The following is a 23,948-nucleotide window of genomic DNA, read 5'->3' on the forward strand; positions in this document are numbered from 1 at the left end:
TTGAGAAAAATAAATCATCGCCTGTAGCTAAGAAAAACCCAGTTCCTCTATTTATTGCTTTATTAGTAGTACTGTGCCACAATTTGACTTATGTTTAATTCTTTAGTATTTCACGTTTTGCTTGAATTATTTGAATGAGTGAGGTGTAATTTATAACGGTGGCAACTTCATGGATATACTTTCTAACTGTGTACTCTGTAACAGCTCGGTGTGGCCACCTGCCATCTGTGCAGTAATGAAGCAAGCAAAGCTGCATTTCTAACCGAGAGCTGTCCAGCATTTTAATCATGGCCTCCTGTCATACCCGGAGACCTGGGAATAAGGGAAAGAAAAAGTATAAAAACAATTGATGCACACAGCGCTGGAATGTAAAATTTATCATAGCTGCAGTTGCCATGGCCACCTGCAGGGAGGACAGAAGCTGGAGAGTTAACAACTTATCTGAGGGAGGGGAAGCTGAGGAGATGTGTAAGATATGAACACGTTCAATTAATCAGCCGCTCTCACTCTAACACTGGTTCTCACTTTCTTTTTCCCCCCTTTTCTATCTCTGTCTCTCTCTGCACTCTCGGCCTTTCTCTCTGTCTCATTCGTTCGCTCTGGCTAATTAACAGTCAAGTGTGTCTCCAGTGGGTAAAACATGAAGTTAGAGTGTGTGTGTGTGCGCGCGTGTGCGCGTGTGCTCCCTGCAGGCTATTCCCGCACTCCTTTCGTCGCTCAATAATTTCTCCAGTGGATTTTCATTTGGCCAGCCAACGCCCCAGGCTCTACTCATGGTTCTACAGTATGCTTTAATGCAGGCATACTGTACAAACATATGAACATGCAGAAAACTCCCTGATTTTAGACTTCTGCTGATTTTTCTCTGAGCATATGTTCTGTTCTTTGTTCTTTTTATTAAGGTTACATTAAAATATACAGAAAAAAACATCGTTCAAACTTTTTGGAATGTGTTTAATATATGGACAAAGCAGAAAGGTTCTCAGTTTTCTTATTATTTTTATCTTTAATCTGTTACAATATGAAACCCCTGGCACCGCAGTAATGCAGAGATGCAAATAACACATGACTGTTCTTGTGCTAATAAGTTTTGTCTTTATTTTTGATTAGTTATCATCAAGATATTTTAAATCAAGAACATTTTAAACTTCACTAGGACACTTTTTTGTTTTTTCCTTCTTCTAAGGCTCCTGTGAATTCTTTGCATTTTGTTCTTTGTGGCTTATGTTTCTCAATGATCAAAAAAAGCTGAAAACCTAAATTAACCATATATTTCAAAGTAAAAATCTACTATGATAAGTATGTCTTGAAAGCAGCAGTACATTTTTTTAGCTGATTGTAGGCACTAATTTAATGTAAGTCAGCTGTTGGCAGAGTAGTAGTGTTTAGTTGGGATTAAAACCTAAATCTGTCAAAATGTAAAACCAAATTTTTTTCTCTTATATCAGAATCATTTGTAGTTTATTATAAAAACATTTTTTTTTACACCAGAAATGTTTCTGTAACATTCAGATATTAGTTTAAAACAGTGTGGACATCAACTATTTAAACCTAGTTTTCTTATTAATGAATCAGTCTCATGAGTTAAACTTGGGCAAATATTGATGCTTTCAAGCAGAGCAGATTCCTAATTCCTAATAAATTGGAGTAAGCACCCATGAAAATAGATAGTTTCTGAATAGTGATGCCAGAAATAGAACATTGGTGGGAAGCAGCATAGACGGTGTTTGGGTCACAACAGGCTATTTATTTTATTTATATTATTTAATTTGTTTACTTATTGGCATGTGTTATATGTCTCTAGTCTGTTTTGCCTGTAGGATTTATAATTAAAAACAAAAAATATGAGTTATCGTGAGAACCAAATGCCCGCCTGAGGCAGGAATCATGTCAAATAAAGCTGGAATGAGTGGGTATGTGCTAAACCTATGCTGCTGTTTCAATGTGTTGGTTTAGTTCTGTTGTTCCAAAGAGAACAGTCCCACAAACAAGAGCTAAACCAGTTCTTTGTTGTTTAAAGAAACAAAATGAAACGAAATGTAATTTAAATCTCCAGCATCTTTCAGAATACAGGGAACTGAACCTGCTGCTTATAAACTGATTTATCGTTGTGTAAAGCAATTTGACTTTAATTTGTAAGCAACCATTATAAAGAGAGTCATTTAAAGCCATCTCTCTATCTTTGTTTTTTTGTTTCTCTCAGGATTGTGTGTCGGCTGAATGATGCAACCGGTTACAGAGTGCAGGACGCGCAGGTGGAGGTGTGTGTGAGGGACTGCATTCATCCTGACTACAAAGCCATCTCAACCAAAGCCTTCACCTTTGTAGTAAGTGTTGATAATTCCAGATCCAGCTATGTCAAAGGTTTTTGCATGGATTCATAACTGGATTTGACAGCCGTGATGAAGACGGTGAGTCATTCTTGACCTGCTTGTCCTCTTTGTCCTCCGTTAGACTCCATATTTTACTCGTGTCCACCCGTCCGCTGGGCCTCTGTCTGGAGGAACAAGGATCACCATTGAAGGCAGTCATCTCAACGCTGGCAGCGCTATCTTTGTGAAGATCGGTCTTCATCCCTGCAGCTTTGAGAGGTGAGAGAATTCATACAGCTCAGATGTGTTTTAGTTCTTTTACTTTGGTGTGTTCAGAGAATTTTGACCAGCTCTGAAATTGTTAGCAGCTGAATTTTTTTCCACAAAATTTTAAAACGGTTAACCCTGACTGTTGTTTTGTTGTCACTGAAGAAATCATTCAGGCATTTTAAACTGGAGAATGAGAAGGTGCATAAGTAATCATGCAGTAATTTAGACAAAACTTTTGCTAATATGTACAGAGCTGATTTCTGTTAGAAAATGACGTTTTCAGCTCTTGTTGATATGTGAAAATACCAGAATTGTGATCATTAAATTTCTCCTTATATCAAACAACAATGCACATTTAGCTTCGCTGTTGCAGAACGTTGAGCTGATGTTACTGCTGAAGCACTTGATTAAAACTGTCTGTATTTTCAGGCTATTTCTGTCAGAGTTCTTTTACTTTTTGTCTCATTCTGCTCTATAGACATTTGCAGCTCATAACGCTGCAAGTGCTTCCCATCCATCGTTTAGTTTTCATCAAGCTGTCATCTTTTCCTCTTATATAGTGTTCGATAATTCCTGTTAAAAGTGCCTGTCTTTACTCCCCGGTTGCTGCCATTGATTTGCTGCAGGTCTGAAAAACACAGCCGGTGAGAGAATGACCTGCAGTACTGTAATTCACAGCAATTGTGGGAATGATAGTATAGCCGTTCCAGGGAGAAACTGATATCACTGTTCAGTTATTCTGCAAATGACTTCAGCGCAAAGCCCTCATTTTGTGAGAAATACGACTATAATTTAAAATGAATAATGTAGTTGTGAATCATATTGGTAACACACCTGCTTTTGAACCCACGCTCAACTCTCAAAAAAAGAGAAAAAGTAAAAATATGTACCCATCCTCCTCACTGATTATTTAGCTTATACAGTAATCAGTCTTTGTTATCTTCCCTTTTACTCTTTCTGGAAGACGTGCCAGGACTTCAAGACAAGGAGACAGAGATCCAGTTAGATATGACCCTCTTTCCTCCAGCCAAGAACCCTTAGTCCTTTTGTCTCCTACTGGCAAACATACAGCAAAACTGAGCTCTAAACTAAATACGCTGATATGGTACCTGGCAGATGCTAGATGACTGTATAACAAATATTCCTATTGTTCTACTTTTTTGTTTTGTAGTGAGAAGTCTTTACTATATAGGCGCTTTTATTATTGCAGCTTCCTTCTCTGAGGCAACAAGTGACAGGTTAAACTAATGAGCTTAGACCCATCAAGTTTTCTTTTAATATCACATCAAAAGAAAAGAAAAAAAGAAAAAGTAGAGGCCAATTTAAAGCTCTGTAGCACATCCCTAGAAAGGTGAATATAATAGTCTTGGCCTTTCATTCACTGAGCAGCAATAACCTTTATGGCCAAAGTAATGAACTGGTTGAGTCCATCTCTTTAATGCGTCTTTGTATTCAGTGGGGCCTCCGCTTTAATCAAAGCCTATTTACCCTGAGTCACTCATCCTCTTATCTCCCTGTGCAACCCCTTTTTTCTTTCCTGCTCATTTTTTTTTCTTTCTGTATCCTCTCTTGGCTTCTTTTGTGTGGCTGCAACCTTGTCAGAAAATACGTACACGGCACCACAGGCACTCTCGACGTTGATGGTGTTGTGAAAATGGTTGCCATAGAAACACAGCACCAGTGGAATGTGAACAATCTTTTTCTTTCCCCCCTCCTTTCTTTCTTTAAATTGTCCTTCAGTTTTTGCCATCTTTTTTCATTCTTTCTCCAGTCTCCTCTGAGTTTGAGGGCGTTTGTGGAAATGCCTGCTGGGATGTAGTAGCAGCAACATGTTCAACAAAGTCATCCTGATGTCCCTATTTTTGATCAACCCCATCCTAGATCACCGCAAGGTGCCAGGAATAGGCTCTTTTACTTTTCATCTTCTTCATTTGGGTTTGACTTTCACAGAAGATCCCAGGGGTAGGACTGGTGTACCGATCAGGCTGCTCTTTTCATGCCTAAAGTTTTACCCCTGTACACGCACCTGCAGTGTAGTTTTTCCTGAGGAAACTGCAGGACATTTTCAGACAATGAGTGGCATAAAACACGTACTTAAACCAAATCTCAGATCTTCTACTTGTGATTTGCACTTGTATGTAGATTTACAGAGCTCCACGCACTGAAAAAACACCTTCTTAAACAGTAATCGAGCAAGGATGCATGCATGAACACACATACAGTCCACATTAACACAGGTAACCAGTGTGTAGTTTTCTAGCTGGTCACAGTTGGCTCTGTGTCTGCCAGAGAACATGTTACACCACACACAGAGACAACCAGCCTGATCGAATACTTGAAAACTGCTTGCCAGAGAAAGCACAGAGGGGGGCATGGAAACAGACAAAAAGAGAGAATATGAGGCTTTGAACTCCAATAGTTTGTGATTTGAGCTGATGAAACCAGGGCTGGACGGAGTGAAAGATGTTTGCTTTGTGGACTGGCACTTGTCAGCATTATGTGCATGTATTTGTGTGTGTATCTGTCATATTTTTGTTTTATCAAATTAACAATTTAAAGGTTAGTCAGTGGTTGATGTTTTTTCTTTGTTCGTCTCAGAGACTGTGTCCAAACATTCAAAATGTTGGTGTTCTTCCTTGGAGCATACATTGCCATCTTTAACTTTTCTTTCTCTTTTGTCCTCTCTGATTTCCTTTCCTTTTCACCCAGGAGGAGCAGCAAGGAGATTGTGTGCGTGACCCCAGCTGGGCAGGCCACCGGCCCCACACCAGTCATGGTGGACATCAACTCTGCTGAGCTGAGGAATCCAGAGGTCAAGTTTAACTACACAGATGATCCCACCATCCTGAAGATTGAACCTGACTGGAGTATTGCCAGGTATGACATCCATCGAGACACCCCATCACTCAGTTGTTCAGGTGCAGAACAGATTAACCCGTTTTATCATTTTGGCTGTTTTGTCTGCATCCCGTCTTGTTTCAACCACGAAAGTAATGAACACTGAATGGTTTAGATGAAAAGGAAGTGATCATGAAATGGGTGCTGGCCTAAATTACTATATTATTAATGTTTTAAAGTGTAAATATTATATATATGACTCAATTGTACACTACTTTATAATTCATCTGCAAGGTATTTGGTTATTTCTTTATCTATAATTTACATCTGTTTAGTGTTTGATCTACAATTCTGCTTGATGTGCTGTTTATCTGCTGAACAAATACAAGAGGATCAATACATTATTAATACTTAGTGGTCGTTGTATCACCAGTTTTTGCCCTTATTTTCAAGCAGATCCAACTGAAAAATAAACTCCATGTAAAAAATGATAAATGTATTATTCTGCCTGCGTACTCCCTTCTCCCTTTGTCTAAGAGAAACAACAAAGTTTTTCTCTCTTATTGTCACAACCGTCTCACTTTTTTAAAAAGCATGTTATTTATTCTGTTTAGATTTTAAAAGTAAACCTTTGTGAACAGGAACAGCAGTAAGAGGGATTCCTGAAGCAGTGCACTGCCAGCTGATGAGCTGCAGCAGACATGGATCTGTAAATATTACTTGACTTATTGAAATGAGTCTACATAGCCACAGGAAGATTTCCTTTGCAAACACAAGCTGTGATGTAGAGGAAAAAAACTAAAATACAGCGAAGCTCGGAGCTCCTAAATGCTAATGGGCTCACTAGCATGACCTAGAAACTCCCCACTTCTTGGTTCTGAAGTGACGCCAGCTCATATACACCAATGTATGCACACCTCAGTCTCTTTCATTTACTTCTGAACTGGTGTATAGTTCCAAGAACTTTTTTTTTTTTGTTGTTGTCAAAATTCTCAAAAAAACTTGGTATTTATACACAAAAAAGTAAAACAAAATGCTCAATAAGAAAAGTAAAAAAATGTGTTCAAGAGAAATGACAGAATCAAAATTCTATAGCATGGAAAGGAAATACTGCTATTAGTTTTTATTGGTTTAGAGAGACCACACTTGACTCCAAAAGAAGGTGTCGCTGTTAGCTTTTTGAACTTTTGGTGAATAAAGAAATTTGTTGTTAAAGTAGCGCTGATTTGTATACAAAAGATGTCAGATTTATTTAGGAGTAGAAGCTTGAAGTCAGCCTTAGACAGATTTTTCCACTCGACACTTTGTTCAGACAGTGTAACAGTCCGCCTCTGCAGCTTCGCAGGGGGCTGAGGTGAAAATAGGACCTGCGTTTAAAACTCTGCAGGGAGACAAAGTCTCTCATCATGGGAAACGGGTGAAAGGATGAGAAGTCTCATTTGGAGTGGGATGAATGAAAGGTTGAGGGATGGAGACAGGAAAAGGAAAATGAAAGCACGAGTTCCAGTGTTGAGGGAAATAACCGCAGCTCTCGGCTTGTGTTTAGTTTTTCACTCTGTGCTCCCAAAGGAGGAAGTGTATGGTTCCCCTCGCTATTCATGCTTTTTATATACTGAGCCATTTTGTAACTCTGTCTCCTTTGATGACCCTATTTCTGGGACTCTTTGGGTAGCACTGGGGGTTATATGTCCAAAACACAAATATGGCTTGACTGAGACTCATATTCCTCCATTAAGGAGAAAATTCTCCCACTGACGATTCAGACACATGGCACTGTAGCAACTGTATGTCCCTACCACTTGTTTAATGTAGTGCAGTGTACACAGTAGAACTTTGTGGGAAAGTTTTTAATCTTTTCACAATTCAGATCTTCCTCTGTAGAGTAGGGCTTTTGTATTGTTTGTATTTACTCTTAGCTCTTGGTTTCTGTTCTTCCATGAACAAATGTGTAACTGCATGTAAACCTCCTAAATGCCTTCATCTGGTCCTTTTCGCACCAAACACTGCATCAGCCTGGCTCATTTAAGCCACGAGAAGCCCAAAGTCTTTTCTCTCCTCCCGCAGTCTTCTTGTCCTGTTTGGTCTCAGCTGCTACAGGGACAATATTACATATCGTCCTGAGACTGGAATCATCTTTCTTCTTCCAGCAGCTTTCTTTGGCTTCAGCATAACAATCCAACTAATAGCTTGACCATGTGCTTGTATTATTTAGTTATTTGGGTTTTTTTTTATTTTGGTTTTTTCTTCTTCTTTCGTTTTTTTCTCTTTTTTTACTCACATTTTGTTAGAACATACAAATAGTGATGCAGACTTTTTTTGTATGGCATTTTAGTCATGAACTAATTCATTCAGTATTTAATTTTTTACCCATGGTGGCTCACATTAGCACTGGATTCAGATAAGTTGTTTGCTAACTTATTTAGCATCTGTCAGAACACCTCTCATCAAGTAAAGTTCAGCCTCACAGGCCAACAGAGGCTGTCAAGAAGCCAGTGTCTTCTCACACACATTACCCATGTCCCTGCTGGTCAGCATCACATAAACTTGAATAGGTCACTTGTGTAATGATTGTACGATTTGACACCCATGCTGTGTATAACTTATGCTAAAAAAAACGCCATATTGCAACATTATTCCCGTCTGTTCATATTTCCTCTGGCTTTTGCGATGCAGTGATGAGAGTCCAAGGTCTGTAAAAGTCAGAAATAAGGCAACATATTTGCCTCTTCCTCCCTCCATCCTGCACATAGGTTTAAACAAGCTTTTAACATTCATACGAGCGTTGTGGCTTTACTGTCACTGCAGGAAAAGGGATTCTATGAAGGAGCAGGTAAAAAGCTTCAGCTGGAGTGAACATTAATGGTGAATCATCATCTGAAGGGTTCCTGACTCCCACAGAGAACAGATTTATTAACATTTATCTCCACTGATAAGCCTTATGCATGTTGCACACACTGGGATCGCGCAAGGAAACGCAGCGGGAGATTATTAATTATGACACACACAAGTGAATATAGAAATGATTTGTACTGTTATATATTTGTGCTAGTTTCTTGTTCTCCCTTCTAATGTTTTTCTATAATTTTCTAGTGGAGGAACCTTGTTGACCATTACTGGAACAAATCTGGCCACCGTTAAGGAGCCTCAAATGAGAGCCAAGTATGGAGCTGCACATTCAGAAAATGTGAGTGTTCAGATTCAAACACCTGCTCACTTTTTTTTTTTTTTTGATCAAACAAAACTTCTGCAATGACTTGGCAAATAGAGCCAGTTTTTTTTGTTCCTAAAGAATTAGTAATTTTCAGATTCTGCACACACTTTTGCAACACAGACACACACCTGACTTGTTGGTCAACCTGCCAAGGGCCCATTTTCTGTTTGTTTTTTATGTTGAATTTCCTTTTAGCAGTTTAACCTTTGAAATGTCAACTAGCAATAAAGCTGCTCTTGCAAATCCCCCTCTTTTCACCCCTCACCACAGGGCTTAGCTAACCTTTTTCCCTCTCAGACTCTAAGCTAAAAGTAAAAATATCCTACTTTTTTTGTCCCTCCACATGACTGCAGAGAGGTGTTTTTATTGACCTATAAACCCAATTTTGTCTTTGTGATTATGTGCATTTCCGTATGTGACATATGTAACACAAAGTATGGCTACAACATGCTGTGAGGCTTTACAAAGGTCTCTTCTGCCATCCCATGTTATCACTAAGAGCAACTGGCTGACCACTCGAGTTTCTCTCTGTCATTAAGGTCTAATTTGTTCTAAGTGTCGAGCCCCTCAGGGTGTTTCCAGATGATATCAACACTGATTACAGTACTGATGTTATTAAGCTGCCTTTTCCTCATTATGTCATTATAGAGACATTTAATCATTTGCATCATATAACCTTGTTTCAGCCCTTATTTTAAATTTTTTATTTTCCTGCTGGCTGAACACACTGCAGGGTATATAGATCGGTTTTAAATGGGAAATAGCAGCTTAATGTACGTGTCTTCATATTTGCTGTCTCTTTTTTACCTCTTGGTCACACCTTTTCATTTTGTCTTTCTTTAATCTTTTTCAGAATTGTACAGTTCACAACAACACAGTGATGGTATGTCTGGCGCCCTCTGTGGCTGGATCTGACAAAAGCTTTTCGGAAGCAGGTAGCAGTCCAGATGAGATCGGTTTTGTCATGGATGGCGTTCACGCTGTGCTGGTGGTAAATGAGACTTTCAGCTACCACCCGGACCCTGAGTTTGAACCTCTGAGCTCTACGGGCGTCCTGGAACTGAAACCCAGCTCACCACTCATTCTCAAGGTCAGTGGCCTTGTGCACATAGCATTTACTGTTTTGGTATTATGTCAGGAAAAAAAAGTGACTGTCAAACTAAATGAGCCAATTCTGGTCACTTTTTGAGCAGTACATTCCTATCTATTATCGTTTTGTTTTTGATTTGTCCTCCTTTCTCCCTTCATGCATCACCCGTTCTGCAGTCTGTTTTTCTGCCTTTCCCACATCTCACCTGGAAAGCAAAAGAGCTGTTTGATTGTATGGGCTGAGTTTATGGTGGTTTATCATCAAAGCTTTTTTATTGAAGATTACTCTTTGCAGCTGACACATAAATGTCTTCACACATCCAGACTTTAGGACAAAAGGTTAGCTTTTTGCGTTAACACACAAAAAGGGCACTCACAACAGATAGCACGCATGCCTTTAATGTAGACTAATGTCAACATTGTTAAAAGTTTAATCTTACAAATTGCTGTTTTAGAAAATGTTGCGGTGACCTCTTGGCCAGCGTCCAGTTCAGCTGATAAGACAGTGACAAGCATTTGAAAATATTTCTTCCTGACACTTTCTGTCTTTTCTCTCAGCTTGCCTTTAGATGTGGCTCAGCCTTAAAAGATGTTATTTCTCCACCTGCTTTTTTCAATGAGGGTTGAAGACCTTTAAGGGGGAAAAATATGTTTTTAAAATCTCCTCTTCAAAATCAGCTGTAAAGGGAGTGATGTTTATAAAGTGGTTCTCGTGTGTTGCTATGGCACCTGCTCAGATTTTTATCTGAAAAACCTCTGAAGTAAGACTTCACAGCCGTGTTGACTCTGAGCCATAGAGACTCCGTGCATTTGAATTCAGAGAGCGTTTGCCCCCACCCTTCCCACACTGTCTTATGACATTTCCCCTCACCCCTTGAATTTCAAAGCCTTTCAGGAGCGAGGAATAAAAATTATCATGCAATTTCATGGAAACCCAAAGCTTTTTTTTTTTTTCTTCACAGCAAATCAAGGTGGGGTGTTAAAAATGAAGAATGGCAACACTCTCCACTGTAGCCTTAAATATAATACCATAATGAAAAGCTCTGATTGCCCACACTGCTTCTGGTAAAGACTTTAAGATATAAGCAGCACTGAAACGGCATCCTATTAAATAATTTCAGAGAAATTAAACTTTTATTACAATTTGCAGGAATATTTTTTTTTTACAAAACTTAGTGGGTTAAGAAAGAGAAAGGTGGAAAAGAGAGGAAAGGACAGATTTCTATACAGCAGGACGTGTATTGATGCAGAATGAAGAGAACACCACCAGTCTTGGCCTGTTTTATTAAAAAAACAATGACCCAGGTTTTTGTTTGTACATTATTTACTTGATGATTTAGTTTCCATAGAAAGTTCTATCCAGCAACTAGAAGTATTGGTTCTGTAGTTACCTCCACTTTATATTACCTTGCAAACTGCTGTAGAGAAGTGGATGACCTGTTCACAGATGCCTTCCATTGAGGAGACGAGTATTTTTGACATGTATCCATGGCACAAACCAAATTCAAATGAATCCCTTTGTTATTTTTTATTGTGTATTTGTTTTGTTTATATCTGTGAACTTGATTGTATGTTAGAGTTTTGTGTGTTTCTGTTTCCAGGGTCGTAACCTAATTCCTGCAGCCCCAGGAAACACGAAACTGAACTACACGGTTCTAATCGGGGAGACACCCTGCGTTCTCACCCTGTCAGAGAGTCAGCTGCTGTGTGAATGGCCTAACCTGACTGGAGAACACAAAGTCACGGTAAGGAAAACTTACGTCTTCCTATAACATATTTATTTCATATTTTTAAACCTGATTTGTCACATCGATTATTGAGAATTCCCGGCTACTTAAAAATGAGAATCGCCTTTCTAAATTACATTTAAGTAGTCAGTATTTCAAAATCCCACAAGATGTCGGTTTAGTTCAAGCAATGGATCATTCGCAATTCCAGTCTGTTTTATTCTACAGTCCCTGCTCTGCCTGCTGTTTGCACTCTTATTTATACCTGCTTCCTTCTTTTAATTCATTCATCTAATTTTCTCTTCCCTCTCTGTCCGACCCAAATATCTTCAATTACTCTAGATTTTTACCCTATTCATGCAGCAACAAGCACACAAACATACACATCTCCCTTCTCTTACACCATTGGCAGTTCTTGTGACTGTATTTGTGTCTTAGAGGCTTTTGATCAGTCTGTCTTGGCTGGCATCTTTCCTGGCATTTCAACAGTACTGGTATTCAATAGAGACCAAGAAATGGCTTGTGGGCAGGAGAGGTCTCTGTCTATTTTTACCCTCCTCCTTTTGGTGTTTCATAGACATAAGCCAGGGTAAAAGTAGGGAGAATAAAAAGACAGAGTTGAGATGAAGGTGTATTTCAAGGTTCTGTTTTTTTAATTTTTTTTTTATTCATGTGGTTTGTAACCAATAACTGTTTTGATGTGATAGGGAGGGTTTGGGTCACTCTTTGCACAACCTGGTAGAGCATTGTGGTCTTTTGAAATTTGACTTTGAAGTTCTTGTGTTTTTTTTCATCATTATATCAAATTTATAATACTTTTGTCCAGGTATAACCCGTGAATGGCTAACTTTCATGTTGGATCTAGTTAATAGACAGCTTTATTAATTACAGCAGCATTTTTTCTACTTGATGCAGAGGAAATTGGCTTCTAAAATTGCTGCAAACAGCCCTGTTTTAGTATATGCATGTCCAGGCTTTCATTTATCTGCAAAATATACAGGAGTGTAACAATTCTGTCTGTGTTTCTTTACAAGGTCCGTGTTGGGGGCTTTGAATATTCCCCTGGGACACTGCAGATCTACTCCGACAGCCTGCTCAGCCTGCCTGCCATCATTGGTATTGGAGGTGGTGGTGGTCTGCTTCTTCTGGTCATCATCATGGTGCTGATCGCTTATAAAAGGAAGTCGCGGGATGCCGACCGCACTCTCAAACGACTGCAACTACAGATGGACAATCTGGAGTCCAGGGTCGCCTTGGAGTGCAAGGAAGGTGAGGAGTGTAGAAGTGGTGTGATTCTCAGCAAAGCCTCTCTCAAACCTACAAAAGCGAATTCCGTAATGCTGGTGTTACTCGAGTTTCTTTTATCCCTCGCAGCATCTTCCCTTCCCTGAATAGTCCTATCAGTTTCTCTCTGCTCGTTGATGCCAGCGGTCCCCCTCGCTGTTAGGTCGCAGCAGTGAGTGTGCATGTGTGTGTGGGTGTTGGTGTGTTTCCAGAGGAGTACTTTGATCTGAGCCAGCCACCAGATGTTGGCTCTTCACCCCACGAGAGAGCAGCCTGGCTGCCCTCGCTACCATCCACACTGAGAGTGAAGGGGTGGGGTGGGGGTGGGGGGCAGTCGAGATGGAGGTTTGACAGCGACGGGGCACGGGGGTGGGAAAGAGAGGAACTGTAAAGAAGGAGTGGTTTGGCATCATCCGAAGCCCTCTGAGAGACAGAGTCAAACTTCCACACCAGTACATTAGCATATATTCATTTGGCAAGAGACGGCGTGGATCCTGGGAGAGTCTGCTGATGCTGTTACTGGTTTGCTGGCAGAAGACGGAGCGAAGCAGATGGGGTGATGGAGAAGGAGAATACTGATAACATGATCATCACAATACATGGGAAAGAGAGAAATCTTCATTTGTTGCATTGTTTAAGAGAGTTTTAGTAGCAGCCAGTAGTTTAGCTGATGCATTATGTAAGAAAATGTGTTTATTGGATCAGAATGACAAAGACACTTCCAGCAACAGAGCAATATATTTCATTAAAGTTGTGTAGATTTAATCCAGCTGTTCTGGTAAATTTGTTCCTTGTGCATCTGGTGGTTTTGTTTTTTGTTGTGTATGACACCTGTTTTCACCAGATGAAAAGAAAATTCAAGAATATTTTACTCCGTGCCTTACTAGAAACTGTGATAAACATGGCTGAGGTTCACACATCAGAACAGAAATAATATAACACCAAAATCTATTTGTAACACTTGGAAAGTACTTGTACATGGCTGAAAAAAAGATGTATTGCAACCTTTTGAAGCACAAGAGTTCACAAAGTCTGTTTTAAACACAGCGTATGTTTGGACTGAAGCAGCTCGAGGCTACAGCTGATATAACACACCTGAACTTCTGACCGAACAGTCTAAAGTCAAGTTACATGAAGGGGGATGTAAGGATCCAGATTGGGTTTTTTTTTTTTTTTTAAAAGAACGTCTGTTGCACTTATGTTGATCTTTTTATTATTTATTATTATTATTATTATTATTATTATTTTCATCATCTGAAATGATCATCTGTAGGATGGATTTGTCTGTTTGGATGAATAAAGTCTGCTGAAATGCGTTAAATTCTTTATATACTGAGATTTTAATGCTGCTTAACATGACAGATAATGTCAGACAGCCTCAGATAAAGAGATCAGTAATTTTGTATGCTGCTGGGCACCATACACCACTCCTCCTAACTTGTATTCATTTCCTGTCTCACACCCACCTGCAATCACACACATATAAAGTCACACTGCAGGTCAGAATATGATTGGCTGTTGTGTGCGGCAGTAAGTCCACGTGTCCCGACCCTGTCTGTCCTCTGCTGTCACCACTGTCTGAAAAACGACAAGAAGGATGGACATGGAGAGACAGAGTTGGAAAAAGAGAGAAAAGGCAAATAATTTGAGAGGAGATTGATAGGATTATGAAAAAATTAGTAGAATAAAAGAAGAATTAGGGGACAAATTTAAAATGAAAATAGAGGATTAATTGAAATAGAAGAAGGTAATTCTTTGCAAATATTTTGTTGCAAAGAAAAACTGGCGGACAAATGAAAACTAGCTTAGATGAAAAAGAAGAGTGGTTATAATACGTGAGATAAATATGAAATGGCTACCTGGAGCTAAATGTTGCAGGCAGGCAAAAACACCGGCACAAAGATTATTTACTGAAAACAATTAGGACAAACAATAGGATAAAAACAACTGAGACATGACGGGCAAAAGGGAACTAAAGGTGCAAATGACAGAAAGATGGAGGGATTTCACTGAGAGCAGACAGACAGAAGGAAGAAAGATGACTTCTAAGATGTCACTTTAAAAGGAAGAGAGGGGGAAAGACGATAGGATGTCTTCAACCATCGGTTAGTCTAGGCTTTGTCTTAAAATTTGTTTGGATTGTGTTTTTATGTGTTGTCCTGTGTTAGATGATGCTCTCGAACGCACAAACACAATCCTTTTTAAAGAATTATAAGGCTGTATAGTTTCTCCTGAAGCAGTTTCCTAATTATAAAATACATTTCAGGCAGTTTATTTTTTAAAGTGTTAGCTTTGTGTGTTGTTTTGTGAGAGTTGTAAAAGAGAACCTATTAGATCCAGTTGAAGTGAGTTGTAAAACCATTCGAGTTTGCAGAATGGGGCAGAACATACAAACTCTGAGGGTTGAAAATGTGTACAAACACTGACACATGCTTTCACATAAATCATCTGGGCACAAGGTTGTGTGTTCAGCTGTGGGGCAAAGCAGGCAAAGAGATTGTGTGTGTGTTGGAGTATGTGAGGTGGAAGCATGTAATGTGTGTGTACAAGTCCCCTCCGTCCTCTTAGACCATTTTTGCTCTGCAGTATTTCTTCTCTTCATCTTTCTCTTCACTCTTGGTTTTAAGAAAAAAACATCTCTTTTAAATCCACTTGGTTTTTATTAAGATGACAGTTCTAAAAATCTTGATTGATGATGATAAAGCTAAGATGAAGAGTAGCCTCAAAGTTGTTTCCAGGTTTTTTATACATTAAGTTGTATTAAGTTGCACATTCTGACCTTTTTGTCTGAATAAGAAAAGAAAGGTTAGAACACGGCTTGAAAAAGATTCAAAGATGATGGCCATTTTAAAATACTAGTTTTAAACTTTTACTCTTTGAAAATGTTTCTTTTGCAAGATGAAGAGTTGCCATGATGGCTTAATGTGCATATATACCGATGCAAATTACATAATACAAAATGACTTTTTTACATTATCAAATAAAAGCCTCACATGCTAAAGGCACTGTCAGATATAGTAAACAGTTGTATAAGTTATACCTGTTGCTCTGAAATTCAAGTCTGGATTCAATTTTAAAGTCTTTCTTTGCTCTGTGTTCAGCTTTTGCAGAACTGCAGACAGATATTCATGAGCTCACACAGGAGCTGGACGGAGCAGGAATCCCCTTCCTGGACTATCGCACGTATGCCATGAGGGTCCTCTTCCCGGGAATTGAGGACCATCCTGTGCTCAAGGAGATGGAGGTACGGGTCAGTAAAGAGCGCTCTGCACGTATGCACACGCACAAACACAAGCACCGGAGTAAGAAATCAGCAACACATCACCTTTGATGCTAATAGTTGCTGGGAGTTTTCTATTTCACATACTTCATCTTAAACCATCGTCAACTCACGATTGAGTTGAAATGATTATGTTTATTTCATTTGTTTTCGCTTGGCTGTGCTCTGTGTGCATGGACTACCGCAGTGAAACAGACACAGTAGTACAGCAGTCAATCACACCGGCAAAAATTCACAGCTCACTCAGGGCTGAAATAAAAACAGTGCATATAAATGAGGTAAATGACATAAACAGAAATAAATTATTTTTTCTTATAGCAGCAAAAGCTTGCAACAAAATAAAACAAGATTGCAATAAGTGTAAGAAAAACTGTAGATTGATTACAAACTATAAAAGACTGGTTATGTTTTTGACTCTACAGAACTGAGCCTGTTTAAGGAACCCTAAAATTCAATATTCATGCATTCAGCAAAACACTTTTGTCTAACACTGTTTCTTTCTTATTAGAGAACAGTTTGTTAGTAACATAAACCCTGTGTGGATAACTGTGTGGATACCTGTATATCATGCACATATGCCTCCAGTCCAGTGTTCTGGAAACCCTTTCCAGGACATTTTTCTTTCCATAAAGGGAAAACACTATCACTTTGAACATGTGTACCTGTGTCCTGGGATGAGATATCAGCAGGGATGTTTGTGACAGCATGGTTTTTCATACTGTGCAATTCTGCTGATGTCTGATAAATGGGAGATTAACCTGTCTAACCCTGTCAAACTGTATTGGTTTACAATTTAAAACCTTTTGCATAATATCACCTGCAAATATTCCTTTGACAATAAACCAGCTTAAAGACAGGTGAGCTAATTTTACAACAGTTATTTTATGTCCTTGAAGCTTGTGATCCCTTTGATAAAATATCAACGTCAGTAAAATGCTGCAATTCTGTAAAATACATAATCACTCGTTAAAGGCACCTTTGTGTGTACCAGCAGCTGTTTATGCACTTAAACATTTCCCCAGACATTTAGTAATCCAGTAAATGTGTTATTTTGTACATATACAAATATATTTTAGAACCACTTTGCAGAAAACATTTGTATCCCCATAAAATAAACTGAGACCTCAGTGTGGGAACCACTGCATTAGAGTGTTGCGTATACATCCCATGTAAAATGCACAGTTGTGCTCAGCTGGTGTTCTTGTGTAGTTGCTGCTGCAGGAACAGGTCTTAAAGACATTTTCTATCTGCTTGTGCCATCAACTGTATTCCAAAGGGATAGAGCAGCGCAACATTGGATTTTCATTTGTATGGCCCAGGCAATCACAGGCCACAGTGGTGCACTAGCAGGCAGATCAATTTCTTATTACAGCGCAAAGCTCAAATTCTCACTTCAAATCTGCGTTTCTCGCTCTCCGAAGGGAGCCCTGCTTTCTTGCTCTGAGAGAGCAGAGAAAAAGGGGATGGGAGGGACGAATGTAGGGAGAGTATAATGACACAGCAATGGGTTGGAAGGAAAGTGTGCAAAGCTTGTTGCAAAGACTTATATGAAGGCTGAAGTGACATGGTTTTCTTTTTATGGAGTCTAACAAATTGAAGATCTATTTGTGAACATATGGCTCTTTTTTTAAGCCCTTTTTTGGCTTGTGTGCCCCGTTTTTACATATATTAATTTTGTGATTTCACAGCTGCAACTTACAAGCATTTTTCTGCCCACATTTTTCCTCATTTGTTATCCCTTTTCCCTTTCTCTCTTTTTTATATTTGTTATTTTTCCTTATTTTATTTTTTCCACCTTTTCCTGTATTGTCACTTCTCTCTTCCTTCTTTTTCACATCACTCCTCATCATCTCACCCACCTAAAAACTTGCTTCATTTGCACAACCTTCATTTTCTTGCTTCCTGTCATCTTCTTTTATGCCTAACAATTTGCTGCTTTTCTTTCTTTTGTTGAACTTTCCTACCATTTCTTCACTCCCTTCCCCTCCCTCATCCCCTCTGTCCCCTTTCCTCCAGGTCCCTGCAAATGTGGAAAAGTCCCTGACGCTGTTCGGCCAGCTACTGACCAAAAAGCACTTCTTGTTGACCTTCATTCGCACACTGGAAGCCCAGCGCTCCTTCTCAATGCGAGACCGGGGCAACGTGGCCTCCCTCATCATGACAGCACTGCAGGGGGAAATGGAGTATGCCACAGGCGTCCTCAAGCAGCTCCTGTCTGACCTCATCGACAAAAACCTGGAGAGCAAGAACCACCCAAAGCTTTTACTCAGAAGGTACAAAAAGCAGCAAAAATAAGAGGGTGGGAGAGGGGTTAAAACTGGTCTGGTCTCTGCAGAAAACCATGTCAACTGCTGATATGTTTTTATGTGTGCATGTGAGTTCTGGCCTTTTCTTGAAGCATCTCACTATATGTGGACACTAGTTGGTCTTTCAGAAACATATTTTCAAAATAATTTTCAGCCAACTTGTTTCCATTGAATTGATGGAAACACATGCAGACTATTGACATAGTTGGACTTATACTTGAACTATAGTTCAACCATCAGATAATTGTAGATAATAGATGAATATTCTGCTTCTTCTAAGGGAGAGGAAAGCAGGGGACAGTGACTCTGGCTTTTCAGGTTATGTGACTTTACCTTGTCTGTTTCTCAACCCTGTTCCTGTCAGAGAGGATTACACCCCTGAGCACACATGCACTCCCACCGGAGCTGCCGTGAGACAGGCCGTCCTATCCCCTCTCATGCACTCACAGTGAGAAAGGTAGTTAGAGGAAGAAGTATGAGGAAAAGAGCAGGTGTGAAGAATAGAGCGAAAATGGGTTTGGTAGGGAAAAGAGTAAGATGAACAATGGAGGAGAAAATATATGAGAGGTGAAGAGGGAAATGCAGTGAGAGAAGGTGGATGGAGCTCCAGGGAGGAAAGAAAGTGGTGATTGACAGAAACAGAAGGAAAAATGTCTACAGGGAAAGTTAGGCTGGAGGGAGACTGATGGGCGAGAAACATATAGGGAGAGATGGAGAAAAAGGAAGTAAAAAAGTGGTAGGCTGTTGCATAGTTGTGGAGTCCAATGTGTTGAGAAACCAGATAGGCAAAAAGAAAGGAAGAAAAGAGAAGCACAATGAGCTGCTGCTGAAAGATACACATAGTTAGGGAAAGACACAATTAGTGGAATGGCCTGTCTCCAAATAAATTGGAATTAGAAATTTAATGATAAAAAAGTGCTTTTCTCTCTCTGTCTCACTCTCTCTCTTCCAACTCCTTGGAAAGATATTTAATTAAAAATCTAATCAAAAAATGACTCTCGGTCGGTGTGCCCGTGTGAAGTCTTTTCCAATCCTCTCTTGGGGCGTGCAGTCACAACACACTGTCCCTGCTAACGACACTAGCCTCGAGAGTTGGCAATATTAGGCGCAGCACTTGTTAAACACGGTTCACTCTGTTTAGGTCTTTTTTTTTTTTTTTTACTCAACACATAGAGCTTTTTTATTTTTAGACATACATGCAGAAAAAGACTTAATAGTCCTCCCAAGGGTGAATCCACACCCCCATTGGTGACGTTATGCTTTTCCATTTAATTCATTTTGCTTTATCTTTGTATTACGGGTATGAAGGTACATGCACAGTGTTTGTACCGAACAGTCATGGTACAGACGTCAGGGTTCAGAGTGTGCAATCAGACGAACAATAGGTTAATCACAGGTGAACACCACTCTCATCTTGAAGGGGCACACATGCTTTTTTATTGCTTTTTACTTACATCCAAAAAAGTAAAGCAAGAATGGTTAGTTGAGATGACATGCAGGAGCGTAAAGACCTGCCTCTTTGTTTCAAATCTGCAGTATGGAAAAGTTTTGTGTACCCTGTAATCCACAACAGCAGTGGATATATGGAAAGCCAGAAGGGTTAAAAATAGTGTCACCTGTGTTTGAACAGAACACTAGCACTGGTGTAATTGTTTAACTTTTTTTCTCTTTTTCTTTTTGTATTTTTACATTTCAAGATGTTATTTAATTCTGTATTGGTTTTTATTTTGCATCAATTAGGCAAAATTAATTGACTATTATCAGAAGAGATACCTTCCAATTTTAGAGTTAATCAAACTTTTTGTTCAAAGCATGTCCTGACACTGTTTACATTTCAAATTGGATGAAAAAAGCAGTACATTACCACTTTAATTTATAGTGAATTTACCTGTTGACAAATCGGTTCAATCTTGCGATACATGGCCTGCTCACTTGGCGCCTCCCTACTAGCAGAGGTGCTTTATATTTCTGTCTCTACTTCTGTGAGGGTTATTGTCTGATTTAAAATAGGTGACAGAACCAAACCATTTGGTGTTTGTTTCTTTTCTCATTTTTTTACCAAAACTATGCTGAACCATGACCCTAAAACTGAGAAACATTTCTGTGATTTATGTGTAGTTTTGTCCTTGTACAGTTAGAACTCAGATTTGTGTGCAACCAGGAGAACATCAACTGACTTTTTCTTATTATACCCATTTAAAAACTATTAAAGGATGCTGTAGATCCATAAATGTAGACTATCTGAGTGATGTACCAAAGCGTGTTTTGTCCAAGTTTGTTTTCCTCAGTTGTTTAAAATACCTACATTTTCCAGTGGCTCATCTTTCATATGAAAGTTTTTTGACAGCTTTGAGAAAAAAGTTAACATACTTTAAATAAAATACAACAGGGACAAAGGTAGACCTGCAGAAGTGTAGGAATTTTTTGTGTTCATGCTAAAGGGCTTCACTGGTTTCATTACTACGTTTCCTTTATTGCCTCACAGTTCAGTTTCTGTAGTAAGCTGACAAGAAAATATTATCTTGAGCTTTTTAAAAGCAGTATCTTTCTCAGTGCTAATGTTTATGAAAAGTTGAAGAGTGTGTCCCAATTAGACAATCCAGTATCACTTGTGCACCCCTGAGAAAAAAGGACAGGAGTTTTTTTTGGTTGTTTTTTTGTTCTTCCTGTTTTCCTCACTGCCACCTTCTCTTTCTCAGGTGCTGAACAAATGAGATGCAACAAGTCTGTTGATTACAATTTTGTTTAATTGCTCTATTTTAATTTCATTTCATTGTTGATCACGTGTTTGGTTCAGACATGCACGTGCAGAAAGCTTCCCCTCATTACATGGCAGGTTTACGATCAACAAGAGATGTTACTGAATTATACTAATTACTGTTGGGTTTTTTTGTTTGTTGTTTTAATGAAGATGAGTGGGTTTGCTTTGAGCCAAAAAGGTTGAAAGAAGGTGAAAATATGAAGTAATGCAGAAGTTTGTTTTTAAGAAGAGGGCAGAGGTGTTTGAAGTTGAACCTTACGACTGATTATGTCCTATTGTAGCTATGATGTGTGTGCATGAGTTAAGCACGTTTTATCCCCCTGATCAAAGTGTTGTAATAAAAGTGAGTGTCCAGAAGTTTGTCCTGCTCCTCACTCAGTTTCTTTGTACTAATAGCTTGTTTTGTTATTGTTTTTGCCTCTCCCCAGGACGGAGTCTGTCGCTGAGAAGATGCTCACCAACTGGTTCACCTTCCTGCTTTACAAGTTCCTCAAGGTGAAATTGTCACACAGGCACTAACATGAATACACAAAGCAATAGCAGGACTGGGGTCTGACAATCAAAACATGTCTCAGTAACACACACACACACAGTCACAGCTGCAGTAGTAGATAAGGCACAGGCAGCAGGATACATATACCTTACCTCTGCCTTTTATGTGGTAAATTCTCCAAACTGAGGGAGTCTGAAGCACTGTTCACACACAGCTCGTAATATTGTTGTGATCACTGCAAGCCTGTCACACTAACCCATCCTCTCTTTCTGTATGCATTCTGTGTGTTTGTATCTCACTTCAAAACATCTCATCAGATGTCTTTTTTTAGCATTTCTTTCTCTTTGCCTCTGTTTTCTGCTTTCTCTGTAAATTATTTCCTCTGATACCATACGAGGGGGAATAAACAGAGCTTAAATGATGCTAAACTCCTGTTTCCTCTCATGCACTGCCTCCATTCAGATGTCGCTGGAGCTAATCAGTTAGCAGCGGGGCTTTAAACCCCCGTCAGGACAGGCAGTCTGCTGGACAGCAAACCAGCCAAGCCCCCCAGGGCTCCCAGTTAGCATCTGTGTGCCAGTTTTGGGTGTGCGTGCATGTGTGTCTTGGCTTTAGATGTAAGACAGGACAGCCAGAGTTGAGTTCAGAAAAACGAGAGCGAGTTACTGGAGAAGCTGTTGGGGATTTATGCAGCAGCTGTGTTTATGAACTTCAGACAAGACAAAAGCATCAGAGCTAAGAAAAAAAAAAGGAACAAGATTGTTTCAGGTAAAAAGAAAAAAAAGGGGGAAGAGCGAAAATTTTGACAAGCAGGATGGAAATTGGGAAATTGGGAGAAAACAACTCTCGCTTTTATCCAACCTTGGCGACACAGCTTTCTCTTGAGTTTTTAAGGGTCACGGAAAAGAAAGGCCTGGAACAATTTCAAGATTCAGTCAGGTGTGAACAGAGATGGGGAAAGGTCAAGTAGTGTTTCAGAGGGACAGTAGAGATGGAGCTTTTACCTAGCAAAGGGAGCGTGGAGAAGAAGGGGAAAAAAAACCATCCGTCCATTACCCTGCTCGTTGAGTTCACCTGTCCTTTTTTCTACCTGCTTGTTTGGGAGAGTTGGGGATTGCTTGATGTTTTGTTCTCTTTCAGCACCAGAATTTCAGCTTGTCATTTCTGATCAAATTCCAGGTGATTGTATAAAAATGTTACTATTATTTTATTTACAAAAATTGTGCAAGGACAGAGAAACCATAAAAGCCATCAACTCTACATGTGGATCAGATATAATCCTTTCATGCACACGCTGTTCTGTCAATCTACACCGGCACCATTTGAAGGAGACAGAAGGGCTGAGATTTTTCTGCTACTAGAGAGACAGGATGTCTGCTGGTGTGCTGTGTTTTCACCATAGGAAGCAGGCGGTGCTACATTATCCCACAGAGTTCATCTGACAGCTCACCAAGATGATGGACTCATGTTAATATGTTGTTGAAGGGCACAGGCCAGAAGTGGTGATATACATCTTCGCCTCCGGGCACAAAGCTGCGTGTTGACAGTTAGTAAATGTGAATCACCAGTTTAAAAGCACTCATTTCAGACTCATCATTAGACTATAAACATTTGTAAATACAACAGTGTGATACTGTCAGGAGAGATGAATGAAAACTTAAGTCGGTCCAGATTCCAGACCAGTCCTTACTTTTTACAGGTTTTAGTCATCATTCCCAATGTGGAGGTAAACTTAATTTATCCAAACCTGTCTGATACTTTACATCTGTGACCGTCAACTGACAGCCTCCAGGTCATGTTCAGGCCATGAAGTCAATCCATTCAAGCTGTGAAGTAAGAAATTACAGGAATCAGATGTAGCCCAGCTCAGAGAGCTGGAGTTCCTCAGCTAATAGGGCACCTGGTCACTGCCTGTGGTCAGGCCCGACTCAGGCTGAAATACAGCAGCAAGAGACCATACACACGGATGTCTACAAGCAATGTGGACACCCGTGTAGCAATGATAGGTTAGCTGAGAACGAGAAGTGTTCACACACAGACTAGAGTCTCAAAAATCACAGGTTATTTTACATGCCAATATTGGCTAAATGCTAAGTGTTCTGCAGCTGGAGTGCACTGCAAATGCATTATCTGTTGAAACTATTGCTCAATGTTTGTGCCTACTTTGAGGTAAAGAAGATAAAACAAACTCTGTCTTTAACAGTACATTGCTTTTGCTGCTTTTCTTTAGGCAATTAAATGTTTAGTAGTTTTTTTTTTAACTCTAAATGCTCTCATGAGTTGTTTTTCAGTAAATTGATTGCACATGATTTTGTCTAGCATTTATTTAAACTTTAGGCATAAATAGTAAATTGTATTAATTTGGGGGGGGGGGGGG

General features: G+C 39.5%; 1 protein-coding gene across 4 annotated transcripts in view; it reads left to right on the forward strand.

Moving 5' to 3' along the window:
• LOC108239867 (plexin-A1) overlaps nt 1–23,948 on the forward strand; it is a 182,883-nt gene that overhangs the window by 148,802 nt on the left and 10,133 nt on the right. For 2 of the 4 annotated variants that reach the window (XM_017422867.3, XM_017422869.3), the window contains exons 14-23: nt 2,204–2,327; nt 2,455–2,591; nt 5,292–5,459; nt 8,511–8,604; nt 9,485–9,721; nt 11,322–11,465; nt 12,482–12,716; nt 15,833–15,981; nt 18,028–18,284; nt 21,507–21,573. In XM_017422867.3, the coding sequence (XP_017278356.1) occupies nt 2,204–2,327; nt 2,455–2,591; nt 5,292–5,459; nt 8,511–8,604; nt 9,485–9,721; nt 11,322–11,465; nt 12,482–12,716; nt 15,833–15,981; nt 18,028–18,284; nt 21,507–21,573 (1,612 nt within the window). The remainder of the gene's footprint in view (nt 1–2,203; nt 2,328–2,454; nt 2,592–5,291; nt 5,460–8,510; nt 8,605–9,484; nt 9,722–11,321; nt 11,466–12,481; nt 12,717–15,832; nt 15,982–18,027; nt 18,285–21,506; nt 21,574–23,948) is intronic. The other 2 variants (XM_017422868.3, XM_017422870.3) reach the window with 1 other exon arrangement.

This window comes from Kryptolebias marmoratus, linkage group LG4 (genome assembly GCF_001649575.2).
Source record: "Kryptolebias marmoratus isolate JLee-2015 linkage group LG4, ASM164957v2, whole genome shotgun sequence".
Lineage (NCBI taxonomy): Eukaryota > Metazoa > Chordata > Actinopteri > Cyprinodontiformes > Rivulidae > Kryptolebias > Kryptolebias marmoratus.